The 21,098-nt window shown below is 51.2% G+C and overlaps 1 protein-coding gene across 2 annotated transcripts in view; it reads left to right on the plus strand.

Annotated features, from left to right (window-relative positions):
• GALNT16 (polypeptide N-acetylgalactosaminyltransferase 16) overlaps positions 432-21,098 on the plus strand; it is a 112,613-nt gene continuing 91,946 nt past the window's right edge. Inside the window, exons 1-2 of one of the 2 annotated variants that reach the window (XM_005666324.3) lie at positions 432-598; positions 988-1,277. In XM_005666324.3, the coding sequence (XP_005666381.1) occupies positions 1,101-1,277 (177 nt within the window). In that variant the 5' untranslated portion in view covers positions 432-598; positions 988-1,100. 2 annotated transcript variants of the gene reach the window in all.

Raw genomic sequence — 21,098 nt, forward strand, 5'->3', positions numbered from 1 at the left:
GGGATGTCAGTAGTTAACATCAGATTCTCAATGCCACCAGGGATGGGACCGAATCTCAATGATTTCTGTGTTTGTGTCTCTCACTCCCGTGTTTTGCACTTTGTGGAAAGTGTCAGACAGAGAGGTGGCTTCTAGACTGGGCTCTGCCCACTAATTAGTCGTGTGATCTTGGGCGAATCTTCCGGCCCCTCTGGTCTCCCTTCTTCCTGATGATAAAACCCCAGCGTTGTTCAGGGGACAACGAGGCAGGGTACAGGGAGGCATCACGAAAGCTGGGAGCTCCCGGCCAGTGAAAGAGGTGGGGTGACGGTACCCTATTCTCCGTTCACTGGCTCTGAAGCAGCGCCGCTTCCCCTTCGCTCTCTTCGAATGTCAAGTGCACCAGCTTCCAATCCCTCCTCGGGGCGGGCCCTCTGGCAGCTCGGAATCCTAGGCTGCGGAGGATTCCAGTGCAAACTCTAGACTCTACTCCCGCCCAGCCGCCCCTTCCCAAGGACTCGCCGAACACACCTTAAACCTCGCTCCAGAGCGCAGTTCAGAGCGCAGTCCAGGACCGCGGCTCCGCGGCGCGGGCCCGGGCCGGGGTCGCGCATCTCCGGTCGGTGACTCAAGGCCGCTGGGTCCGGGGGTGGGTGAAGGTAGGCGGGACCGACCAGCGCCGCGCGGAGGCAGCCGCCGGGAGCTCGGCCGCCCAGCAGTGGAAGCCGAGACTGGCTCTGGCCCATCGCCATTCCGCCGCGGGCGTCTGCCTCGCCCGGCCTTCCTCCCGCGCGGCTTCGCACCCGCCGCACTCCTCTCCCTGGGCGCAGCAGCCCCGCGGCCGGCGGGGGCTGGAGTTCGGGGCGGGCTCTGCGCGCGAATGAATGGGCGCTCGGGGGACGCGCGCGCCTGGGGCTGAAGGGCATTAGGACCATGAGGATCGCTCCGCGCTCCTGTCTCTCCCTATCACCCCCCCACCCCCACCTCTCTCCTTTTTCTGCGCTGCAGGACTGAGCAGCCCGGCGCGAGCGAAAACAAACAGCTGGGGCTGCGAGTGCCCCCTTTCCGGCCCCAAGAGCACGCCGGCCCGGGCCCCTACTCGGGGCGCTCGCCCGCCCACCATGAGGAAGATCCGAGCCAATGCCATCGCCATCCTGACGGTAGCCTGGATCCTGGGCACTTTCTACTACTTATGGCAGGACAACCGAGCCCACGCAGCATCCTCCGGCGGCCGGGGCTTGCAGAGGGCCGGCAGGAGGCCGGAGCAGCTCCGCGAGGACCGCACCATCCCGCTCATTGTGAGTACGCGCTGTGCGCGGGGCGGCCGGCAACGGAGGCGCGCTTCCTAGCCCCGCGCGGCTGCAGAGGGCGCGGGGCCGGGCCAGGGGCTGCGTGCCCGCCGCGCCCCGCCAGCATTGTATATGTTGGAGCATTCCTGTCCGTTGTTATGGCAACCGCTCTCGGGCTAGCGGGGCCAGGGCGCAAGGATGGAGGGAGGGTGACAGCGAGTGGGGGCTGGGAGAAAGTGCTGCAAGTTTGGTGGGCCCGGCGTCCGCGCACGACTGGGAACGTGGCCGCTTTCTCAACACTGCGCCGCCTGGGCCGGGGGCTGCCGGTGCGTTCCCCCGCCCTGGAAGGCAGCTGAACCTTGAGCGCAGACAGCCGGCAGTGGAAACCGCTGGGTGCTGAGCGCGTAGGTGGCCACGCGCACCCCCTCTCTAGCCTCCTGGGGGCAAAAGATGTGTGGCGGGGACGCGGGGTGAGGCTGGGTCACTAGGGGCTGTGCTGGACTTTGAGCTCCCTTTTCAGCCCGGGTAAACTTGAGTTTGCTTCTTTGGCACGGAGGACTCCCCGCTATTGGGGATGTCAGGGTCGCGGAAAGCTGTTGTCCAGTACACGTCCCCCACCCCCACACCAGTCCATCACGACGAGTGAACCAGCAGCGTCTGCGCCCAGGTTCGGAGATAGCCTCTCACGAGATGGGCCCGCGACGTCAATGCGAGCCGGGAAACCAAGTCGGCAGGGCAAGCGGGGTGGGGGGCCTCCGCGGAGGGGCAAGGGCGGGAGCGCCCTCCAGGCGCTCTGGGGACCTGGGCCAGCGCGTACTTGTCTCGGCCTCCGCCCAGGTAGCAAGCAGCTCGTGTGGCTGGGGCACCTGTTGAGACGGGAGGCTCCGGGACCCGCAAGAGGCTCGCTCCAGGCGGGCCGCGTTCTTTCGCTGCAGGGCTGCAGGCGAGCGGTGGGCGAGACTCTTGGGCGACAGCCGGGACGAATTGCTGGGCGAGGGCAGTCTAGCCAGGAGGAAGGAGAGCAAAGGGGCTGAGAGTGGGAGAGTGGAGCCGGGTGGCCATTCTGGAAGATCTGGGCCTGGGGCGGGAGGGCGGTGGGAGCTCCTGGAGAGGCGCAGAGTCAGGAGGGCCGAAGGCTGGTGTGGAGCAGAATCTGAGCTATTTGTACCAAGGCAGCTGAGCTCCAGGAATATAGTGTGTCTGTCGGGGCGTTGTGTGTGTGGAAGTGCTCTCATATTCCCATCTTGCGGCAGCTTCCGTGTCTTGTTACCCACCCAGAAAGAAGTAAAAATCCTCTGCCAAAGAATCGTATTTCCAGGCTTTGCCTGAGGAGACCTTGGGGTTTGCAGGGGAGTTTTCCCCAGCTCGACACCCACCCCCACCCCCAGCTTCCCAGATCCCTGAGGTCTCTGGGGGCAGCCTTATTACGTGGAGTGTTTCCTTCTAGGCTGAGGGTTCCTGCCACTAGGGCACTGTTTCCAAAGCACTTGTGGATGTTTGGACAGAAAGGCTGATGAAGAAAAAGCCTCCTCTGTAAAGATCCTGGAGTGCTGGGTTAGAGACACATTAGACAGATTAGAGTCGGAACTGGGCACTAGGGCTGTGGCCTGGGACCCTAAGGGAGGGTCCACAGTGGGGACTCTTCCCAACTGAGCTGCCTGGTTCTTACTCTCTGAGAGGGGCAGCTCTGGGCCAGGGTAGGCGGGCTTGGAATGGCAGGGGAGAGGCAGGCTGGCCAGATGTTCTGTCCTTCTCTGTGGTGACGTGATGGAGGAGGGTCTGAGCTGGAAGAGGGGGAGGAGGGGAGGGAGGAGGGGGAATGGAAGGCAGGAGCACCGGGAAACTGCAGCTCAGGAGCCCGCGGCTGGTCTCCTCACAGGTGCTTCGGTTTCAGAATCCCGGAAGACCATTCAGACCTGCGAAATGATGAAAGCCTGGGATTGGGGGGGTGTGTGGGTGGTGGTGGGGGTGTTGGGGATACTGGTGGAGGCTGATGGCACTTGTTTTGAAGGGTAGAAAGTGGAGGTCATGGGGCCTCCAGTGAGCATCCTCTCACCCTCGCCTTTTTCCCATGGGGTTTCACTTGCTGCAGATTAGAGAGGGCTGTGAACTGGAAGCCAAGTTTGTTTGTTTGTTTGTTTTGTCTTTTTAGGGCCACACCTGCGGCATATGGAGGTTCCCAGGATAGGGGTCAAATCGGAGCTGTAGCCGCCAGCCTGCGCCACAGCCACAGCAATGCCAGATCCTTAACCCACCGAGCGAGGCCAGGGATCAAACCTGTGTCCTCACTAATGCTAGTAAGATGCGTTTCTGCTGAGCCATGGCGGCAACTCCTGGAAGCCCAGTTAAAAGTGTGAAGGGACGTTCCCGTTATGGTGCAGTGGGAACAAATCTGACTAGGAACCATGAGGTTTCGGGTTCGATCCCTGGCCTCGTTCAGTGGGTTAAGGATCCGGCGTTGCAGTGAGCTGTGGTGTAGGTTGCAGACATGGCTCAGATCCTGCATTACTGTGGCTCTGGTAAGGGCCGGGAGCCGTAGCCCTGATTTGACCCCTAGCCTGGGAACCTCCATGTGCCACGGGTGCGGCCCTTAAAAAAAAAAAAAAAAGTGTGAAGGACTCAGAGTTCCCATTGTGGCTCAGCATGTTAAGGACCTGATGTTGTCTCTGTGAGGATGAACGATTGATCCCTGGCCTTGCTCAGTGGGCTAAGGAGCCAGCATTGCCATGGCTATAGCATAGGGCCCAGCTGCAGCTCAGATTTGACCCCTGGCCAGGAAATTTCCATATGTCTTGGGTGTGGGGCCATAAAAAGAAAAAAGAAAAAAATAATAAAGTGGGAAGGACTATTGGGGAGCCAGGAATGGAGGTGTAGTAAGAGAAGGAGAGAGGCAGTTCCTGGGAGTGAGCCACAGAACCTTCTCTGGCCACTCAGGGACATAGCCAGCTCCCTTGCTGTTTTTAAGCTTTAGTCCGTCTGTTCTATAGGCATTGATCCCCAGTCACACCCCGCCTTTGACACAGCCTTGCATGTCTTCCGGGGTATTTCACTTCAGTGAGATTCTCTGTCATCAGCCTGCCTCCTCATTGAGTGGAAGCGATCACGCAGGGACTATGCAGGAAGCTTCTTGCGTGCCCACATTGATGAGCACAGCAAGACTTAATAAGCACTGTTAGATGAGTGAAGTAGGATTTCTGCCCATCTCTGGGAGCAGTCAATGGTCCAAGCTTCATATCCCGCTAATACTTTCTTCCAGCTCTAACTTGACTATAACTAGAGAGCCCGGGGAATGTCTATTCAGCGTTGCCAGGAGGTAAAGCCTTTGTTCAACTTAAAAGGGGCAGGTGCAGCTGAGGATTTGCCTTCTCCCTGAAATCCGTGGTTAACCTCTCCCTGGTCTTCTTGCCATCCCCAAACACATCTCTGTCCCCTTGGGCCAGGACACTGCATGTGGATTTTCAGATGCTTAGGGAATGATGTGGCCAGCCCTGCTGACAGAGGCTGAGAAAATTCAGACAAGCGTCATCATCACTCCCCTGGGGAATCAAGAGAGCTGAGCTGGAAAGGGAGGGTCTGCGTGACAGCCTGGGCCAGGAGGCAGCTCTGCCTTCACAATGTCTGGGTGATTCGAAGCCAGCCAAGTTGCTTCTGGACCTTGGAGGCACTTTGTTTGGCATTACAGGGTGTCGGCATGGCAACCGTATGGCCCAGATTTCTCGGGGAGGTCCTGATTTTTAATATTCTGTCCTGCTGTCAGCCCATGTGTCATAAATTTTGATGTGAAAAATTGGTTATGGAACCTGTAAAACGAAAGGGAGATACTGACTTCATCCCTAAATGGCTGCTCAGGATGTGGCAGGGTTTGTGATTTTTCCATGCTGGACTTTACGGGCAAGGCAGTGGATTTGGGGACAGCCAGTTGAATCTACCTTGATGCTCGCTGGCTCTGGACAGCAGCCAAAACAGGAGGGGGGACAGACACAGCTTGGTCTTGAGTCTTCAGGCCTCACAGTCGGGAAGAACATTTGCAATTGGTTTGGTTTTCCATATGCTAATTCTCTAATAGGCATGGGTGTGATGCGAAAGTGTTACACGGAATTTCACTTTACAGACATCGAAATTTTTTAATTTTATTGAAGGAGAGTTGATGTATAATGTTATGTTGATTTCTACTGTATAACAAAGTGATTCAGTTATACATATATACATTATTTGTCATATTCTTTTCCATTGTGGTTTAATCATAGGCTATTGGATATAGTTCCCTGTGCTGTACAGTAGGACCTTGTTTATCCATCCCACATATATCATAGTTTGGCATCTGCTAATCCCAAACTCTCACTCCATCCCTCCCCCTGCCCCCTTGGCAACCACAAGTCTGTTCTCTGTGACACTACCTTTTTTAGGCTACCCATTATGGGTATTTTCAGCCTAGATGTACTTATTTGCAATGTTTCCTATTTGAAACCATGAAAGTTTTAGGCAAGAGTTTTCCTAAATTGGAGATTTTTTTGGTTGTTGTTGTATTTCTTTCTTTCTTTCTTTCTTTTTTTTTTTTTTTGGCCGCATCTGCAGCATATGGAAATTCCCAGGTCAGGGAGTGAATCTGTGCCGCTGCTGTGACCTACACCACAGCCATGGCAATGCTGGATCCATAACCCATTGAACTGGGCTGGGGACTGAACCCACACCATCACAGAGGCAGTGCAGGATTCTTTACCTATTGCGCCACAGCAGGAGCTCCCACCCAACTAGAGTTTCTTATCCTGCGGTTGGGATACTGCTGAGTGACCATGGGCAAAAACTCACATCTCTGGACCTTGGTTATTTTATATTAAATTTGGATGAAATGATTTGTAAGGTTTGTTGATCCTTAGATAAGCTGGTGATAGAAGCTAATCGGTGGCTTTAAGGGAGCTCTTTTTGTTTGTTTGTTTTTTTAGGATGTCCCTGAGGCCTATGGCGGTTCCCAAGCTAGGGGTCCAATCCGAGCTGTAGCCGACGGCTTACACCACAGCCACAGCAACGTGGGATCCGAGCCACGTCTGCGATCTACACCACAGCTCACAGCAATGCTGGATCCTTAACCCACTGAGCAAGGCCAGGGATCGAACCCACGTCCTCATGGATGCTAGTTGGGTTCATTAACCACTGAGCCATGGTGGGAATGCCCAAGGGAGCTCTTTTGAAGAGTGTTTATTGCTGGAGGAGGAAACCCCTGTCCAGAGTAGGTCCTGTAGCAACCCCTGAGCCGCACAGGGCTCCCCACTTCTCTAGTGGAAGGGATCACAGATGATGGCTTCTCCAGCACTGTTTTCTGAGAGCAGAGGCTTCAATCTGATCTGGATGAGTTTATATTTTATTTATAATGTATGCGTTTCAGAGCTGTGGGAATATAATTTGCCTAAATGACAGAAAATGATTTGTATTTAACTTGCCTAGGTGCCACACACAAGAAAGGGGGGTGGGGAGTTCCCATCGTGGTGCGGTGGTTAAAGAATCTAACTAGGAACCATGAGGTTGTGGGTTCGATCCCTGGCCTTCCTCGGTGGGTTAAGGATCCGGCGTTGCCATGAGCTGTGGTGTAGGTCGCAGACACGGCTCAGATCACAAGTTGCTGTGGCTCTGGAGTAGGCCAGCGGCTGCAGCTCTGATTCGATCCCTAGCGTGGGAACCTCCATATGCTGTGGGTGCAGCCCTAGAAAAGGTAAAAAGACAAAAAATAAATAAAAAGAAAGAAAGGGGGTGGAGAGGGAGAAGCACAGACAATCCCAGACCCTTTGCCAAAATGTTCTGATCAGAAGGAGAAGGGCCTGACTTCCCAACACGGGGGTCCCTGGCCGGGTCCTGTTGAGACCTGCCCGTAGGACTTGGGGACAGCACAGAGGAAGAAGCCTGGTAAGGCCCCTGACAGCTCAAGAGTCCCCTCCCTGGGATACCCGAGGGGTAGTGGCACAGGCTCAGTTTTAGGGTTCTGCTCATTCTCCTGCTGGGCCCTCTCTTTCTGTGTTGTAACAGCAGTTCCCTCACCATGGCTGCTTCAAGGGTGTTGGGCCTGGCTTTCTTCTCTGGTGGCCCTGTTTGTCAGCTCCGTGGGCACAGGAAATCTGGAAGTGCCATTTAAGTAGATGGAGGGGCATAGATGGAAAGACTGGGCCCCAGGCCTGTCTTGCTGTGATGGAGGAGACTGCCCTGGGGTCCGAGGGGAGCCCGGGGCCCAGCAGTTCATCTCAGTTAGAAGATCTCAGGTGTATCCCCAGCTGCTTTTTGAGGAGACCTGAAATACCTTCCTAGGGCACAGGGTGCAGAGACACAAGAAGGCCAGACAGACAGGAGAAGGCTTTTGGAAGGGAGCGGGGAGTGGAGCTTTCAGACTCAAGTCCATGGTGATTACACCCGGGCAGCAATTCGGTTCACTCAATCAGACAGTGTGCTGGTACATGCCAGCCATAGACAGCGTACGGCCTGCTTCGGAAACAGTCTCAGGTGGTCAGGTGGCTGGGTCTCTCTCCCCTGAATGCTGTGGTCTTTGATATGTACCTGTTGAGCCTACATAATCACATATGTGTGTGTGTGTGTATTTTTTTTAAGGCCCACACCTGCGGCATATGGAGGTTCCCAGGCAAGGGGTCGAATCGGAGCTGCAGCTGCTGGCCTGTGCCAGAGCCATAGCAATGCCAGATCCGAGTCGTGTCTGCGACCTACACTACAGCTCACGGCCATGCCAGATCCTTAACCCACTGAGCAAGGCCAGGGATTGAACCTGCAACCTCATGGTTCCTAGTCGGATTTGTTTCCTCTGCGCCACCATGGGAACTCCCTATATATATGTATATATGTATTATTACAGCCACTGCACCGTGGCATATGGAGGTTCCCAGGCTAGGAGTCAAATCAGAGCTATCGCCACCAGCCTACACCACAGCCACAGCAACAGATCCAAGCTGCCTCTGTGACCTACATCACTGCTCATAGCAATGCTGGATCCTTAACCCACAGAGCAAATCCAGGGATTGAACCTGCGTCCTCATGGACACTTGTCAGCCTCATTTCCACTGAGCCACCACAGGAACTCCTGTGTTATATGTCTTATGGCTGCATTTTTTGCACATGTCAGTGCCGTGTGAGGTATTTTGCAGATTTTTACCTCTTTGAATTCCTTCAATATCCTAATGAGGTAGGTGCCACTATTGGGTCCAGTTAACAAATGAGTGAACTGAGGCTGAGAGGGCATCAGTCATTTACCCATGACCTTGAAACTAGTATTTCTGCCTCTGAAGCCCATTCTCTTGTCTTTTCCCTGAAGCATCTTCTGGGCAAGGTCCAACTCTGATGCATGAGTATGACTATCCTGGAGCACCTAGGTCAGCACCTTGCTTTGCCTTCATTCTGTAAACATTTCTTGGGGGTGGGGGAAGCAAAAACTATACAGAGGATTCGCATCATGGCTCAGCAGAAATGAATCTGACTAGCATCCATGAGGACCCAGGTTTGATCCCTGGCCTCACTCAGTGGATTAAGGATCTGGTATTGCCGTGAGCTGTGGTGTATGTAGGTCACAGACAAGATTGGATCCAGCATTGCTGTGACTGTGGCGTAGGCCAGTGGCTATAGCTGGATTCAACTGCTAGCCTGGGGGGAAGGAAAAAAAAAACTATACAGAACAAAATGTTAGCACTAGGAAAGTAGGATTATGGGTAATCCTTCCTTCCATCTCTTGGCTTTTTCCACATTTTCTATAAGAAATATCGATTGGGAGTTCCCATCGTGGCACAGTGGTTAACGAATCTGACTAGGAACCATGAGGTTGCGGGTTCGATCCCTAGTCTTGCTCAGTGGGTTAGGGATCCAGCATTGCCGTGAGTTGTGGTACAGGTTGCAGATGCGGCTTGGATCCCACGTGACTGTGGCTGTAGTGTAGGCCAGTGGCTACAGCTCCGATTCGACCCCTAGCCTGGGAACCTCCATATGTCACGGGAGTGGCCCTAGAAAAGGCAAAAAAAAAAAAAAAAAAAAGAAAAGGCAAAAAAAAAAAAGAAATATTGATTAATGTTATAAGGATAAAGCTAATCAAAATAATTACTTTAAAAATTTTAATGACTGAATAAAACCTCTCTTGACTGCTGGATTAAAGTGTAAACTTCCTAACCTTGCCTCACGCTTCTGAGTCCCCCATCAATGCTTAGCACTGAGCCAACAGAAGAGGCAAGAGACTTCTATGAATTATTCTATAGGGTTCCAAGGAATAGAACTGGCGCTAGTGGCTAAAAGTTCAGGGAGAGCGAGTTCTTTTCACTAGCAGGAGCCCTTTCTCACCGAGCCGTCCATCTATCATTGCAACAGCCCAGACCCTGCCCAGGGGTTTCTCTTCACACTCCCTGTCACCAAGGTCAGCACTTTCTTCCAACAGCAGTGGGAGGAGGAGAAAAAAGCTCAGAGTCTTGACTGTCTTGGATGATGTCAGGCCACTCTGTTACCGAGTTTGAAATGGGGTCCAATTATTAGACCGAAAGAAAACTGGTGCCCTGGGGAAGCAGGGATGGCTGAACACACCAAGGCCAGGAAGGAGGGTGATGAAATTAAACCCATAATGGCCACTGGGCTGTCGCTCCCTGTTCCTTTGGAGCTGCCAAGCAGGGCAGGAGAGGGGGCCAAGGCTGGTCAGAGGCAAAGCTTCCAAGTAGGAAGTGCTGTCTTCAGTATCTTTCCTGCTCCCCAGAGCAGGGCCCGCAGAGGTGGGCCTACCCACCTGGGTGCACGCTGACCTTCCCAGATGCCGCTCCGTTTCCCTCATCCAGCCTAGGGAGACTTTCTGGGTGACCTGTCCTGTCGCCCAGGGCCTTGCCCATTGCTTTCCAGGGCGGTACCAGCTGGCAGTGCCCCTGAGCTGTGTTTATAGAGGAGGCTAATGCCCAGGCCTGCTTGGCGCCCCACTGCTCTGAATTGCCACCACACCCCTTACCAGTATCTGGTTAGAGACAGTCAGGCCACCAGAAGACTTCTGGGAACATGACAGAGCAGGTAGAAGTGGCAGAGGGGGCCGTCATTATACCCTGTAGCCAAGAGAAGGCGCTTATCTGGAGACGCGGAGGCAGGTCTGCCCCAGGTATGGCCTTTCCACTTTTCTATACCCATTAGGAAGAGCTTCAGGTTTCGCTGAAGGCACCTGTGCTGCCCTCCTACCCATTCCATGAAGTGAGGAGCGGCTCCATGTCGCTCAGGGACCACACGGTCTCAGATCTCAGCGCTGCCTGACATCTCTTAACATGCTCAGAATTGTGAGCCCTGCTCTTGTGGGATTCCCTGGGCCCTAGCTGGGCCAGGGCCAGGGAGAATGGAGCAGCCCAGGATGGAAACTGATGTTGGCTGCCAGGGATGAGCAACCAAGTTGCCAGGAACGCAGGCCAAGTGACCCTCCCTTCTCTGCTCAGCCCTGCTCCCAGGGGGCTGTGTTTCCTTAGGTGAGTCACTTCCACTCTCTGAGCCTTAGTGACCCCATCAGGTAGATGAGGGTTGAACTCTGGGGTCTCCGAGGTCCCTCCCAGCTCAAACCATCCCTTGTTGACCCATTCCTGCAAGATGAGGTGGCCCGAAGCCACAGTTCATGGTCTGATGGTGACTGGGTTAGGGAGAATAAGGCCAGAGGGCGAGGTGTACAAAGACCAGACCACTTGAGTTCAGAAGAGCATGAAACCAGTTTTCATTAGGAATAAACTGGACCAAACCCACTCCATTCTCTTGTCTTGAAACATCGTCTGACAGAGGGACACAGCTTGCCTTCTACTGAGCGAGAAGCTGAGGGTCTTTGTGCGTGTCTGGTAGGCTCACAGACATATGCAGGAGTGTCTGCAGGTGGACTCCCGCTCTCAGTATTCTAGAAGACCAGAAGCAGACTCAGAAGGCCCTTGAGCCAAGAATGCAGTCTCCAAGCTCTTGGACTTTATTCAGAAGACAGGCATGGAATTCAGGCCACAGCCTAGAATGCCGCATTTTGTATAAAAATCAGTGTAAGGGGTCCAAAATGTTGTCGCTCCTCTGGTCACCTTCAGCTTTTTATAGGTTACATATACAGCAGATTAGAAGGAGCAAGATGAGGGAATTGCTAAGAGTTGCTGATACACTGAGGAGGGACCATTGATAGCAAAGGACCAATCAGGAGGGTCCCTGTGCGGGGGGGGGGGTCCCACAGCCACACCGTGGTCAGAATGCTGAAGACATTGTCTGTCCCTTCACTTGACAGTTATCTGCTGAGCACTACTGTGTGCCAGACTGTTACAGGTTCATGGGATCATCAAACAGGCAAAACCCCTGTTCTCAAGGAGCTCCCATCCTAGTGGGGGAGACAGACCATAAACAGATAAATATACAATGGGTTAGGTGGTGGCAAACACTATGAAAATAAAAAGCGGCAAAAGAGGACAGAAAGATGAGAGAAGGATGGCCAGGAAAGGCCTGCTGAATAAGATGGCGTTGGAGCTGCAGCACGAATGGAAAGAGTGAGCCGTGCAGGCATCTAGGGAGCAAATGTTCCAGACAGCCAAGGCCCAGGGCACCAGCCCTACAGCGAGTGTGTTCAGTGCATGAGGCTGGGGCAGCCTAAGCAAGGAGAAAAGTGGCCCAAGGTGGAAGTCCTAATAGACCACGGTAAAGACGGGCTCACAGACGTGTTCCTGAGTCACCAGGAAGTGATCAGTTACATTCAGGGTTCCAGCCTGGGATGTCAGGGAGCTTATGTCATTCAGTTCAGAAAAATTTCCAGCAATATGGTCAAGTGTATTAAGTGCTGGTTCTTTTTTTTTTTTTTTTTTTTTTTTTTTTTTGTCTTTTGTCTTTTCAGGGCCATACCAGCAGCATATGGAGAGTCCCAGGCTAGAGGTCTAATCAGAGCTGTTGCTGCCTGCTTATACCACAGCCACAGCAATGCCAGATCCGAGCCTTGCCTGTGACCGACACCACAGCTCATGGCAACGTCGGATCCTTAACCCACTGAGCAAGGCCGGGGATCGAACCCACAACCTCATAGTTCCCAGTCGAATTTGTTTCCGCTGCGCCACAACAGGGAACTCCCCAAGTACTGGTTCTTAAAGAGGTCAACCTAGGTTCCTTGAGAGATGTCCTATGGCTGCAACACTTCATTTCCCTACAATGAGAGATCAGTGAAGTACTTGTGTGTGTGTGTGTGTGTGTGTGTGTGTGTGTGTGTGTGTGGTGAGGCTGGTGAGGCAGAACAGAGGACACTAGTGCCTGAAGAGATGTAAAAGACAGAAGATAATGCAGCTCTTGTTGAAATATGGGAGTAGGGCAGGATGGGGAGGACTCTGTCCCGGGGGGAGAGTTTTGCGTGGGAAGGAGAATTCCTCCGGGTGGCGGTACCTGATCAAGCAGCCCTTTGTTTCTTCGGCTGGTTCCTTGTGTTCTCTTCAGATGCATTTGGGACTCTGGTGAGGATGATTTCTGGCAATGCAGGAACTTGGAATTCTTGCCCTTTCCTGCCCCCTTCTGTACAAACAGAAGCCTCCAGGTCTGCCCTCAGACACAGAGGTGGGCACCTGTGTCTGGTGGGCCCCCAAGGCCTGGCAGGATCAGTGACCCCACACAGCTTTTTTTTCAGACAGGAGGCGGATGCAGAGGGCTGCTCTCAGGCAGTCAGCTCTGCCTGGGCCTGTCTGAGGCTGTGTGCTTGGACCCTGAGTGGCTTCCCCAGTGCCCAGGCGACTGGTGGACTGGGGCTTCATGTGTCACCCACAAGCTGCGGGCATTCTGTTTTTGTGGTTCAAGTCCCACACACTCAGTCCCAGATCCCTGTCAGTTAGGCCCTTTTATTTTTTTTAATTAAAATTTTTTTTTATTTTTTGCCTTTTCTAGGGCGCTCCCATGGTATATGGAGGTTCCCAGGCTAGGGGTCTAATTGGAGTTGTGGCCACTGGCCTACACCAGAGACACAGCAACACAGGATCCGAGCTGCGTCTTCAACTCACACCACAGCTCACAGCAATGCCGGATGCTAACCCACTGAGCAAGGTCAGGGATCAAACCCGCAACCCCATGGTTCCTAGTCGGATTCGTTAACCACTGCGCCACGACAGGAACTCCTCTTTTTTTTTTTTTTTTTTGGTTCAGGCCTTTAGACACAGCTTTTCAGACTTCAGATTTCCTTCCCTTTATTTCCTCCCAGCAGTTCTGGCTTTTCGGTTCTTTAAGCCAATTGTTGGGGAGGGCTTCTGACATGTCAAGGGCTTTCATTTCCAAGGAGACTGGCCTTGGAAAGCCATGCTGCTTCCCAGTGTCGCCAAGTCAGTTCCACGGGGGGTTAGTTTCTGCCTCACAAGTCTGTACCCGGCTTCTTTGCTTGGAAGCTCTCTTTTCCCCTTCCTGTGAAATCCCTCACTGGCTGGTGGGGGGCAGCTGAGGGGAGTGTGGTGGGGGGCTGGGGCATCATCCCAGGGTTTGGGGTAGATCCTGGCCCGAGGCTCTGGAGAAAGAATCTGTGATCGATTAGTGATGTCTGCTGTGGTGTTGGACCCTTAAAGAGTGAACTGGTAGGACTGAGCAATAATCCCCAAACAGTTCACCAGCCCAAGGGGCCAGAGGAAGAAGGGGAACCAAGGGATAAAGCACACACACTGCAGGGAGCAGGGAAGGTGATGGCGGGCCTCCTGGAGCCACAAGCCAAAAGGTATTCCAGGTAGAGAGTGCAGAGCTGCCCATGGTAATATTTTAGTACAGCCTTTGTGCCACCTGGTGGGGCATGAAAACGGCAAGGGTCTTCTCCCCAAACACCAAAAGAAATGGCTTGCCCCTGGATGCACCCCCAAATCGCCCATCCCTGGCTTTTTGCAAAGCAGAGAATATAGCATCAGCTAGGCAGCCCTTCTCGTCGAGCAGTGTCCTAAACCGCACTTGGGCAGGGGCTCAGGGTCAGCCGGGGGTGGGCCAGCTGGAGAACCGCAGAGCATGAAGCCTGGGAGATCTGAAAGCCTGGGGCAAAGCTGAAGACAAGTCATGCAGAGAGAGTGAGAGAAGGCTTGATCAGAGAGTGAAAGCAGTTGTGAGCCCAAGTTGGAGCAAGAGTGTTGGGAAGAGTCAGGCCACAGGTTCCCGGAGGGTGGACACAGGGACCCTGATGGGAGAGGGCGTCTGCCCACAGGTAGGGAGAGTCCTGCACTGACCAATACAGTAGCCACCAACCACATGTGGCTATGGGGTGCTTGGAACGTGGCTGGTGCCACAGGAGGAACTGAATTTTTACTTTGATGTTAATTGATTTAAATGTAACAGCAAACACTTATTTCAGTTATTGGAAAACTTTTTGGAGTGTTTAAAAAAAATTCAGTGCAGAATTCCCACTGTGGTGCAGTGGGTTAAGGATCCAAGTGCAGCGGCTCGGGTCACAGCCATTGCTCAGATTCAGTCCCTGGCTTGGGACCTCTGTGTGTCGCGGGTATGGCCATTAAAAAAAAGAGAAAAGAAATTCAGTATGTGGAATCTACATTTTCAGCTGTAAATTTTAATGACATCTCAATACAGATCAAATATTTCTGGTAAAAATTTAGTATCTGAATTGAAATGTGCCGTAAGTGTAAAATATACACTGGATTTTAGAGGCAAAGTACGGAAAAAAGAATGAAAATTACTTACGAATAGTTTAAAATTATGTGCTGAAATAATACTTGGGTATTTGAGGCCAGATAAAATGTTATTTAAATGAATTTTACCTGTTTCTTTTTACTTTTTTTTTTTTTTTTGTCTTTTTGCTATTTCTTGGGCCGCACCAGCAGCATATGGAGGTTCCCAGGCTAGGGGTCCAATTGGAGCTGTAGCCACCGGCCTACACCAGAGCCACAGCAATGCGGGATCCCGAGCCACGTCTGCAACCTACACCACAGCTCACGGCAACGCCGGATTCTTAACCCACTGAGCAAGGGCAGGAACCGAACCTGCAACCTCATGGTTCCTAGTCAGATTCGTTAACCACTGCGCTATGACGGGAACTCCTCTTTTTACTTTTTTAATGTAGCCACCAGAAAGTTTCAAATTATATGTGTGGCTTATATTCTATTTCTTTGGATGGTTCTGGTCCCTCCACGTGTTCATGACCCCTTTCTAAAGTGCTAGAAAGTTGTCAACAGGTTATATGGAGTAAAGCATGTGGCTACTTTCCTAGTTTACCTTGACCTCAGGATGAGTCCTTTCTGGTCCAGTTGCTGCTGAGTCTTTGGTTGCTAATTCACCATCGTCTATGGGCACAAACACATCCCAACCTGGGCTCTCATCCTTATACCATCATTAAGACCAAGGTCAATGTTTTCTTGCAGTGTCCTCTCTTTTTAAAATCCCTTCTAAGCTTCACTGTGATGAAAATGGGTTTTGTAGGAGGGGTAAAAGCAGAGGAGGCAGGGAGCCTTTTACTCCCTGGGAAACTAGAGGGATTAGTTCCAGTCTGTTGCTTTTGGTGTTTCGTCTTTGTCCTGTTAGAGCCAGAATGACAGATAGGTCTCAGCTCTACTCCAAACTTCAAACCTGTGGAAGTGGCATCCTGGAGCACTGTGATGAGAAGGATTCTGAAGCTACATCAAAACTGAATGGGAAAGAGGTGATTGATTAGCCATGTCTGTAAAGGGCACAGAGCAGGGTGGGGGGGGTATAGACCATGTGTATTGTATTTACTGATCCTGCATTGATCAGTTGTCTTCTTTGAGCAACTTTTCTCCACTTGAAATACTTGATAAGTTTTAAGACAGTACTTTGAAGAAGCAGGGGCAAGGCTTGGATTGAGTCACATTTGCAGAGGAGAAACTGATCATCTCCGTGGATCAGAACCCTATCTAAGGAGATGTGACAAGAGCTGTAAAACATCGGGCAAAGTTTTAGTAACATTTTTCTTTCTTTTTTTTTTTTTTTTTTGTCTTTTTGCCATTTCTTGGGCCGCTCCCATGGCATATGGAGGTTCCCAGGCTAGGGGTCTAATCGGAGCCGTAGCCACCAGCGTGCGCCAGAGCCACAGCAACTCGGGATCCGAGCCGAGTCTGCAACCTACACCACAGCTCATGGCAACGCCGGATCCTTAACCCACTGAGCAAGGGCAGGGACCGAACCCGAAACCTCATGGTTCCTAGTCGGATTCGTTGATCACTGCGCCACGATGGGAACTCCCATTTTTCACTTTTTCAGTGGAGTTGAGTTGGCTCTGATCTCTGACCAGCGCACTGATAGCCTACGAGGGGGTTAGAGCTGAGACCCAAGGAGAAAGGTAAAACCTGGAAGGTCTAGGAGAAGAGAAGAAGGTTGACTCTTTTCCTTTTTCTCTCCTTCCTCTTCCCTCCCTTAAAAAAAGCAGGCTGTGTGAATTTGAGAACATGTCCCGCTTCTTGGTGCCGCATTTCTGGGTGTGGGTTTGTTCAAGATGCAGCATGAGGGAGTGGTTATAGGCACAGCTGCTGGAATCAGGGGCAGGGTGCTCTGGTGCAGGCTGGCAGCTACAGCTCTGATTAGACCCCTAGCCTGAGAACCTCCGTGAGCCGCGGGAAAAGCCCTAAAAAGACAAAAAAAAAGAAAGAAAGAAAAAATAATAATAATATGCAAGTTAACAAATAATGATAACCTGTTATTTTCAACTTGTATGCTAATGATACTATATCACTTCCTACGTGCTAGGCACTGTTCTAAACATTTTATGTCACTGAAATCCAGTGTATATTTTACACTTCTAGCACATTTCATAGCAACCATCGGAAATGGGAACTACTAGTAGCCCCATTTTACAAATAAGAAAACTAAGGCACAGCACATTTAAATAACTTGCTGGTAAACCGCAAGCTGGAACAGGCAGTGACAATGCCGGACCCTTAATCCACTGTGCCACAGGAGAACACCTAACTTGCGTATCATTTATTTAATGCTGCATGCTGCATAACAAATCACCCTAAAACATAATGGCTTAAAACAACCATAACCATCCATCATCTCTCATTGTTTCCGAAGTCAGGCATCTGAGAGTGGGTTGTCTGGGTGGCTGTGGCCCAGGTTTACCAGGTTGAGCTTAGATGTCAGCTGGGGTGCAGTCATTGAAAGGATGGAGAGTGGCGCTCTCATGTGGCTGGGGAGTTGGTGCTGGCTGTTGGTGGGAGGCCTTGGTTCTTCCCCACGTGGGCCTCTCCAGAGGCCTGCTCGAGTGAATGCATGGTGTGGAGGCTGGCTTCCCCCAGAGCAAGCAGTCTGGGAGCCCAAGATGCTTAATGCAAAGCCTCCTTGACCTAACCTGGGGATTGACATAAGCAGAGCACTAGTGAGGTCTGACTAACATTTTGAGAGACCCCTGTGGCTGCTGGTTGGAGAAGAGACAGAAGAAGGGCAAGGGCAGAAGCAGTTTTTGACTGTCTGCTCTGTGCCGGGAGCCTGCCAGTTGTTTCTTATATTTAGCCTTCATTAGCATAGCAGGCTTAGGAGCTGAGTGTTCCTCTCTCCACTTTTCAAATAAAGGGATAAGAACCTGACTCAGAGAGGGCAAGTTACCCGCCAGCTGAGCCAGGACTTGATCAGGTTAGCTTAGCACCAAAGACTGAGGAAACACCAACTTCTCAGGATGCCCGCTACCCTGATGGCATGGCTTACGGGAGGAAAGCAGACTTTGTGAACAATCTTCATTCCCCTATTTGTTGCAGTCAGGATGGGAAACCTAAGACGGCCAAGAGATACTCACAGGTCAGACAAAAGGGTGGGGTGGGGACCAGGTGATCTTAGCACCTGCCGCAGCCAGGGGAAAGATGAGGGCCAGTGTGGGATTTGGAAGGTTTTATGGACTAGAAGGATGAGGGCTGGGGAGAGTTCCTGCAATTGGCTAGGCGCTCCAAATTAGCAGAACCTCGGGAGTTCCTGTCATGGCTCAGTGGTTAACGAACCCGACTAGGAACCATGAGGTTGCGGGTTCCATCCCTGGCCTTGCTCAGTGGGTTGAGGATCCAGGGTTGCCGTGAGCTGTGGTGTAGGTGTAGGTTGCAGACGCAGCTTGGATCCTGCATTGCTGTGGCTCTGGCGTATCCTGGCGGCTACAGCTCTAATTAGACCCCTAGCCTGGGAACCTTCATATGCCGCGGGTACAGCCCTAGAAAAGGTAAAAAGACAAAAAAAAAAAAAAATTATCAGAACCTCTGAGGTCAGGGGAAGCCTTGGCATTACGTGTGTTCAGAGAGTACCCTGCCAAGCTTCAGGCCCGCCCACCTGGGATAGAATACTACTTGCCCTAGTAAAATAAATGAACTTACTTGACCAATACGATCAGTACGTATCAGCACGAATGGGGCTTAAAAACATGATGTTAGAGATGAAAAGAAAACCTGATTATAGATGATGTGGTACAATACATTTATGCAAATTAGAGTAATAATAAAACCATTGTGTCTCTTGTTCCTGTGTATGTATGCCTGTGTATCTCAAAGTGTAACAATGGACCAAAGAGGTGTGAGCATTGCGTTAAAGACAGTGAGTGTCCCTGGGGGAGATGGCGGAGGGGCCTGTACGGAGTTTTGACTGTAATGTGTTGTTTCGGTTGTTTTTTAATGAGAGAGAGAGAGGCTTGAGGCCAATCTGATAAAATGCTAAGGAGTTGTTACTTTGGAGGGCAATGCTGGTGATTCTTAGTCTTTGCACTTTTTGTAATTAAAGAAGAAAATCTTGGAGTTCCCGTTGTGGCTCAGTGGTAATGAATCCAACTAGTATCCATGAAGACGGGGGTTTGATCCCTGGCCTCGCTCAGTGGGTTAACGATCTGGCATTGCCGTGAGCTGTGGTATAGGTTGAAGACATGGCTTGGATCTGGCGTTGCTGTGGCTGTGGTGTCGGCTGGCAGCTGCAGCTCCGATTCGACCCCTAGTCTGGGAACCAGGCCATGGGTGCGGCCCTAAAAAAAAAAACAAAAAAAAAAAACAAAAAAAAAAACCACAAAGCAACTTAACTCTAAAAACATTTTATGGATACTAGTCATTTAGTATCTAAAACATTTTAGTTATGTTCTATCTAAAAACATTTTACGGAGTTCCTGTCATGGCGCAGTGGTTAACAAATCCGACTAGGAACCATGAGGTTGCGGGTTCGGTCCCTGCCCTTGCTCAGTGGGTTAATGATCCGGCGTTGCCGTGAGCTGTGGTGTAGGTTGCAGACACGGCTCGGATCCCTTGTTGCTGTGGCTCTGGCGTAGGCCAGTGGCTACAGCTCCGATTCAACCCCTAGCCTGGGAACCTCCATATGCCACGGGAGTGGCCCAAGAAATAGCTAAAAAGACAAAAATAAATAAATAAATAAATAAATAAAATAAAAACATTTTAAAAGGAAAAGAAAGAGCTGGTGCTCCAGGGGTTGCAGGGTCCCAAGTGCACCAAGATGGAGAAGGAGGTTAGTGGAAGACAGAAGGCAGGATTCCTGCTCCCCCAGGCCCCCTGCCCCTCGAAAAGCCTGTCACCCCATAGAACTGTGTTCATTTGCTTGGGAGACAGCAAAGCGATTCTGCATTCTCAGGGCGCCATGCTTAGGTGTGTGTTCCCTACTGAGGATCAAGCCCTGGGGCAGGGGTGGGGAGGTGGGGGAGGAAGGGGGGTCCTGGTGTTGGAGGCCATGGAGGTAGAGAAAGCACTTACTTCATCAGGCTCCAAGCGTTGCAGGGGACTGGAGGACAAGAGGGTCAGGCAAGCAGGAAGGGGTCAGGGGAAGAGGATTGAGAGCCAGCCCCACCTGCGAAAGGACATGAGTAATAAAAATGGGTGTCCCTGTACCCCTCTCAGGATGAGGATGTGACAGAGTCTTTGGATGAAAAGGTCTTCGATTAGTCAAGCAGGTTTTTATTTATTGCTCTTTTTTCTCCCTTTAGACATGGTGCATGTTTAATATACAAGACTCAGGAAATCAAAAAGGACATGAAAATCACCCCAAAACTCACCACTCAGGCTTACCACTGTTAACATTTTGGTGAACAATCAATTCAGATATTTTTGGTTGACACCATACATTTTTTTTTTTTTATCTTTTTGGCATTTCTTGGGCCGCTCCTACGGCATATGGAGGTTCCCAGGCTAGGGGTCTAATCGGAGCTGTAGCCGCCGGCCTACGCCAGAGCCATAGTAAGGCAGGATCCGAGCCTCGTCTACAACTTATACCACAGCTCACGGCAACGCTGGATCGTTAACCCACTGAGCAAGGGCAGGGATCGAACCCGCAACCTCAGGGTTCCTAGTTGGATTCGTTAACCACTGCGCCACGATGGGAACTCTGACACCATACATTTTATCCTGTTTGGTACCCGGTTCTTTTCATGTAACACTTTATCACGAACGCTTTCTATGTCTTTGTCATCTTTCAGATATTTTTTAATGCGTGCCTAGAATTTCAGTGGCTGCATGTTCTACAGATTATATATAATTGCAGTTCGTAAATGCTGGATATTTAGGAGAGATTGAACAACACCAAAATGTTCTTTTTAGGTCAACAATGGTCAAGTATCAGCAGTTTCATACAGGTCAAATGTTCTCCATTTTTCCTTTTCATAAACAACACAACAATGAACATCCTTGCGGGTAAATCTCTTTTTTTTTTTTTTTTTTGCGATGCAGCATTCCTTTATTTTTTTGTTTTGTTTTGTTTGTTTTGTTTTTCTAATTACTCAATGAATTTATTGCATTTCTAGTTGTACAATGATCATCACAATCCAGTTTTACAGGATTTCCATCCCACAACCCCAGCGCATCCCCCACCCCCCAAACTGTCCTCTTTGAAGACCATAAGTTTTTCAAAGTGTGTGAGTCAGTATCTGTCCTGCAAAGAAGTTCATTCTGTCCTCTTTTC

This window comes from Sus scrofa, chromosome 7 (genome assembly GCF_000003025.6).
Source record: "Sus scrofa isolate TJ Tabasco breed Duroc chromosome 7, Sscrofa11.1, whole genome shotgun sequence".
Lineage (NCBI taxonomy): Eukaryota > Metazoa > Chordata > Mammalia > Artiodactyla > Suidae > Sus > Sus scrofa.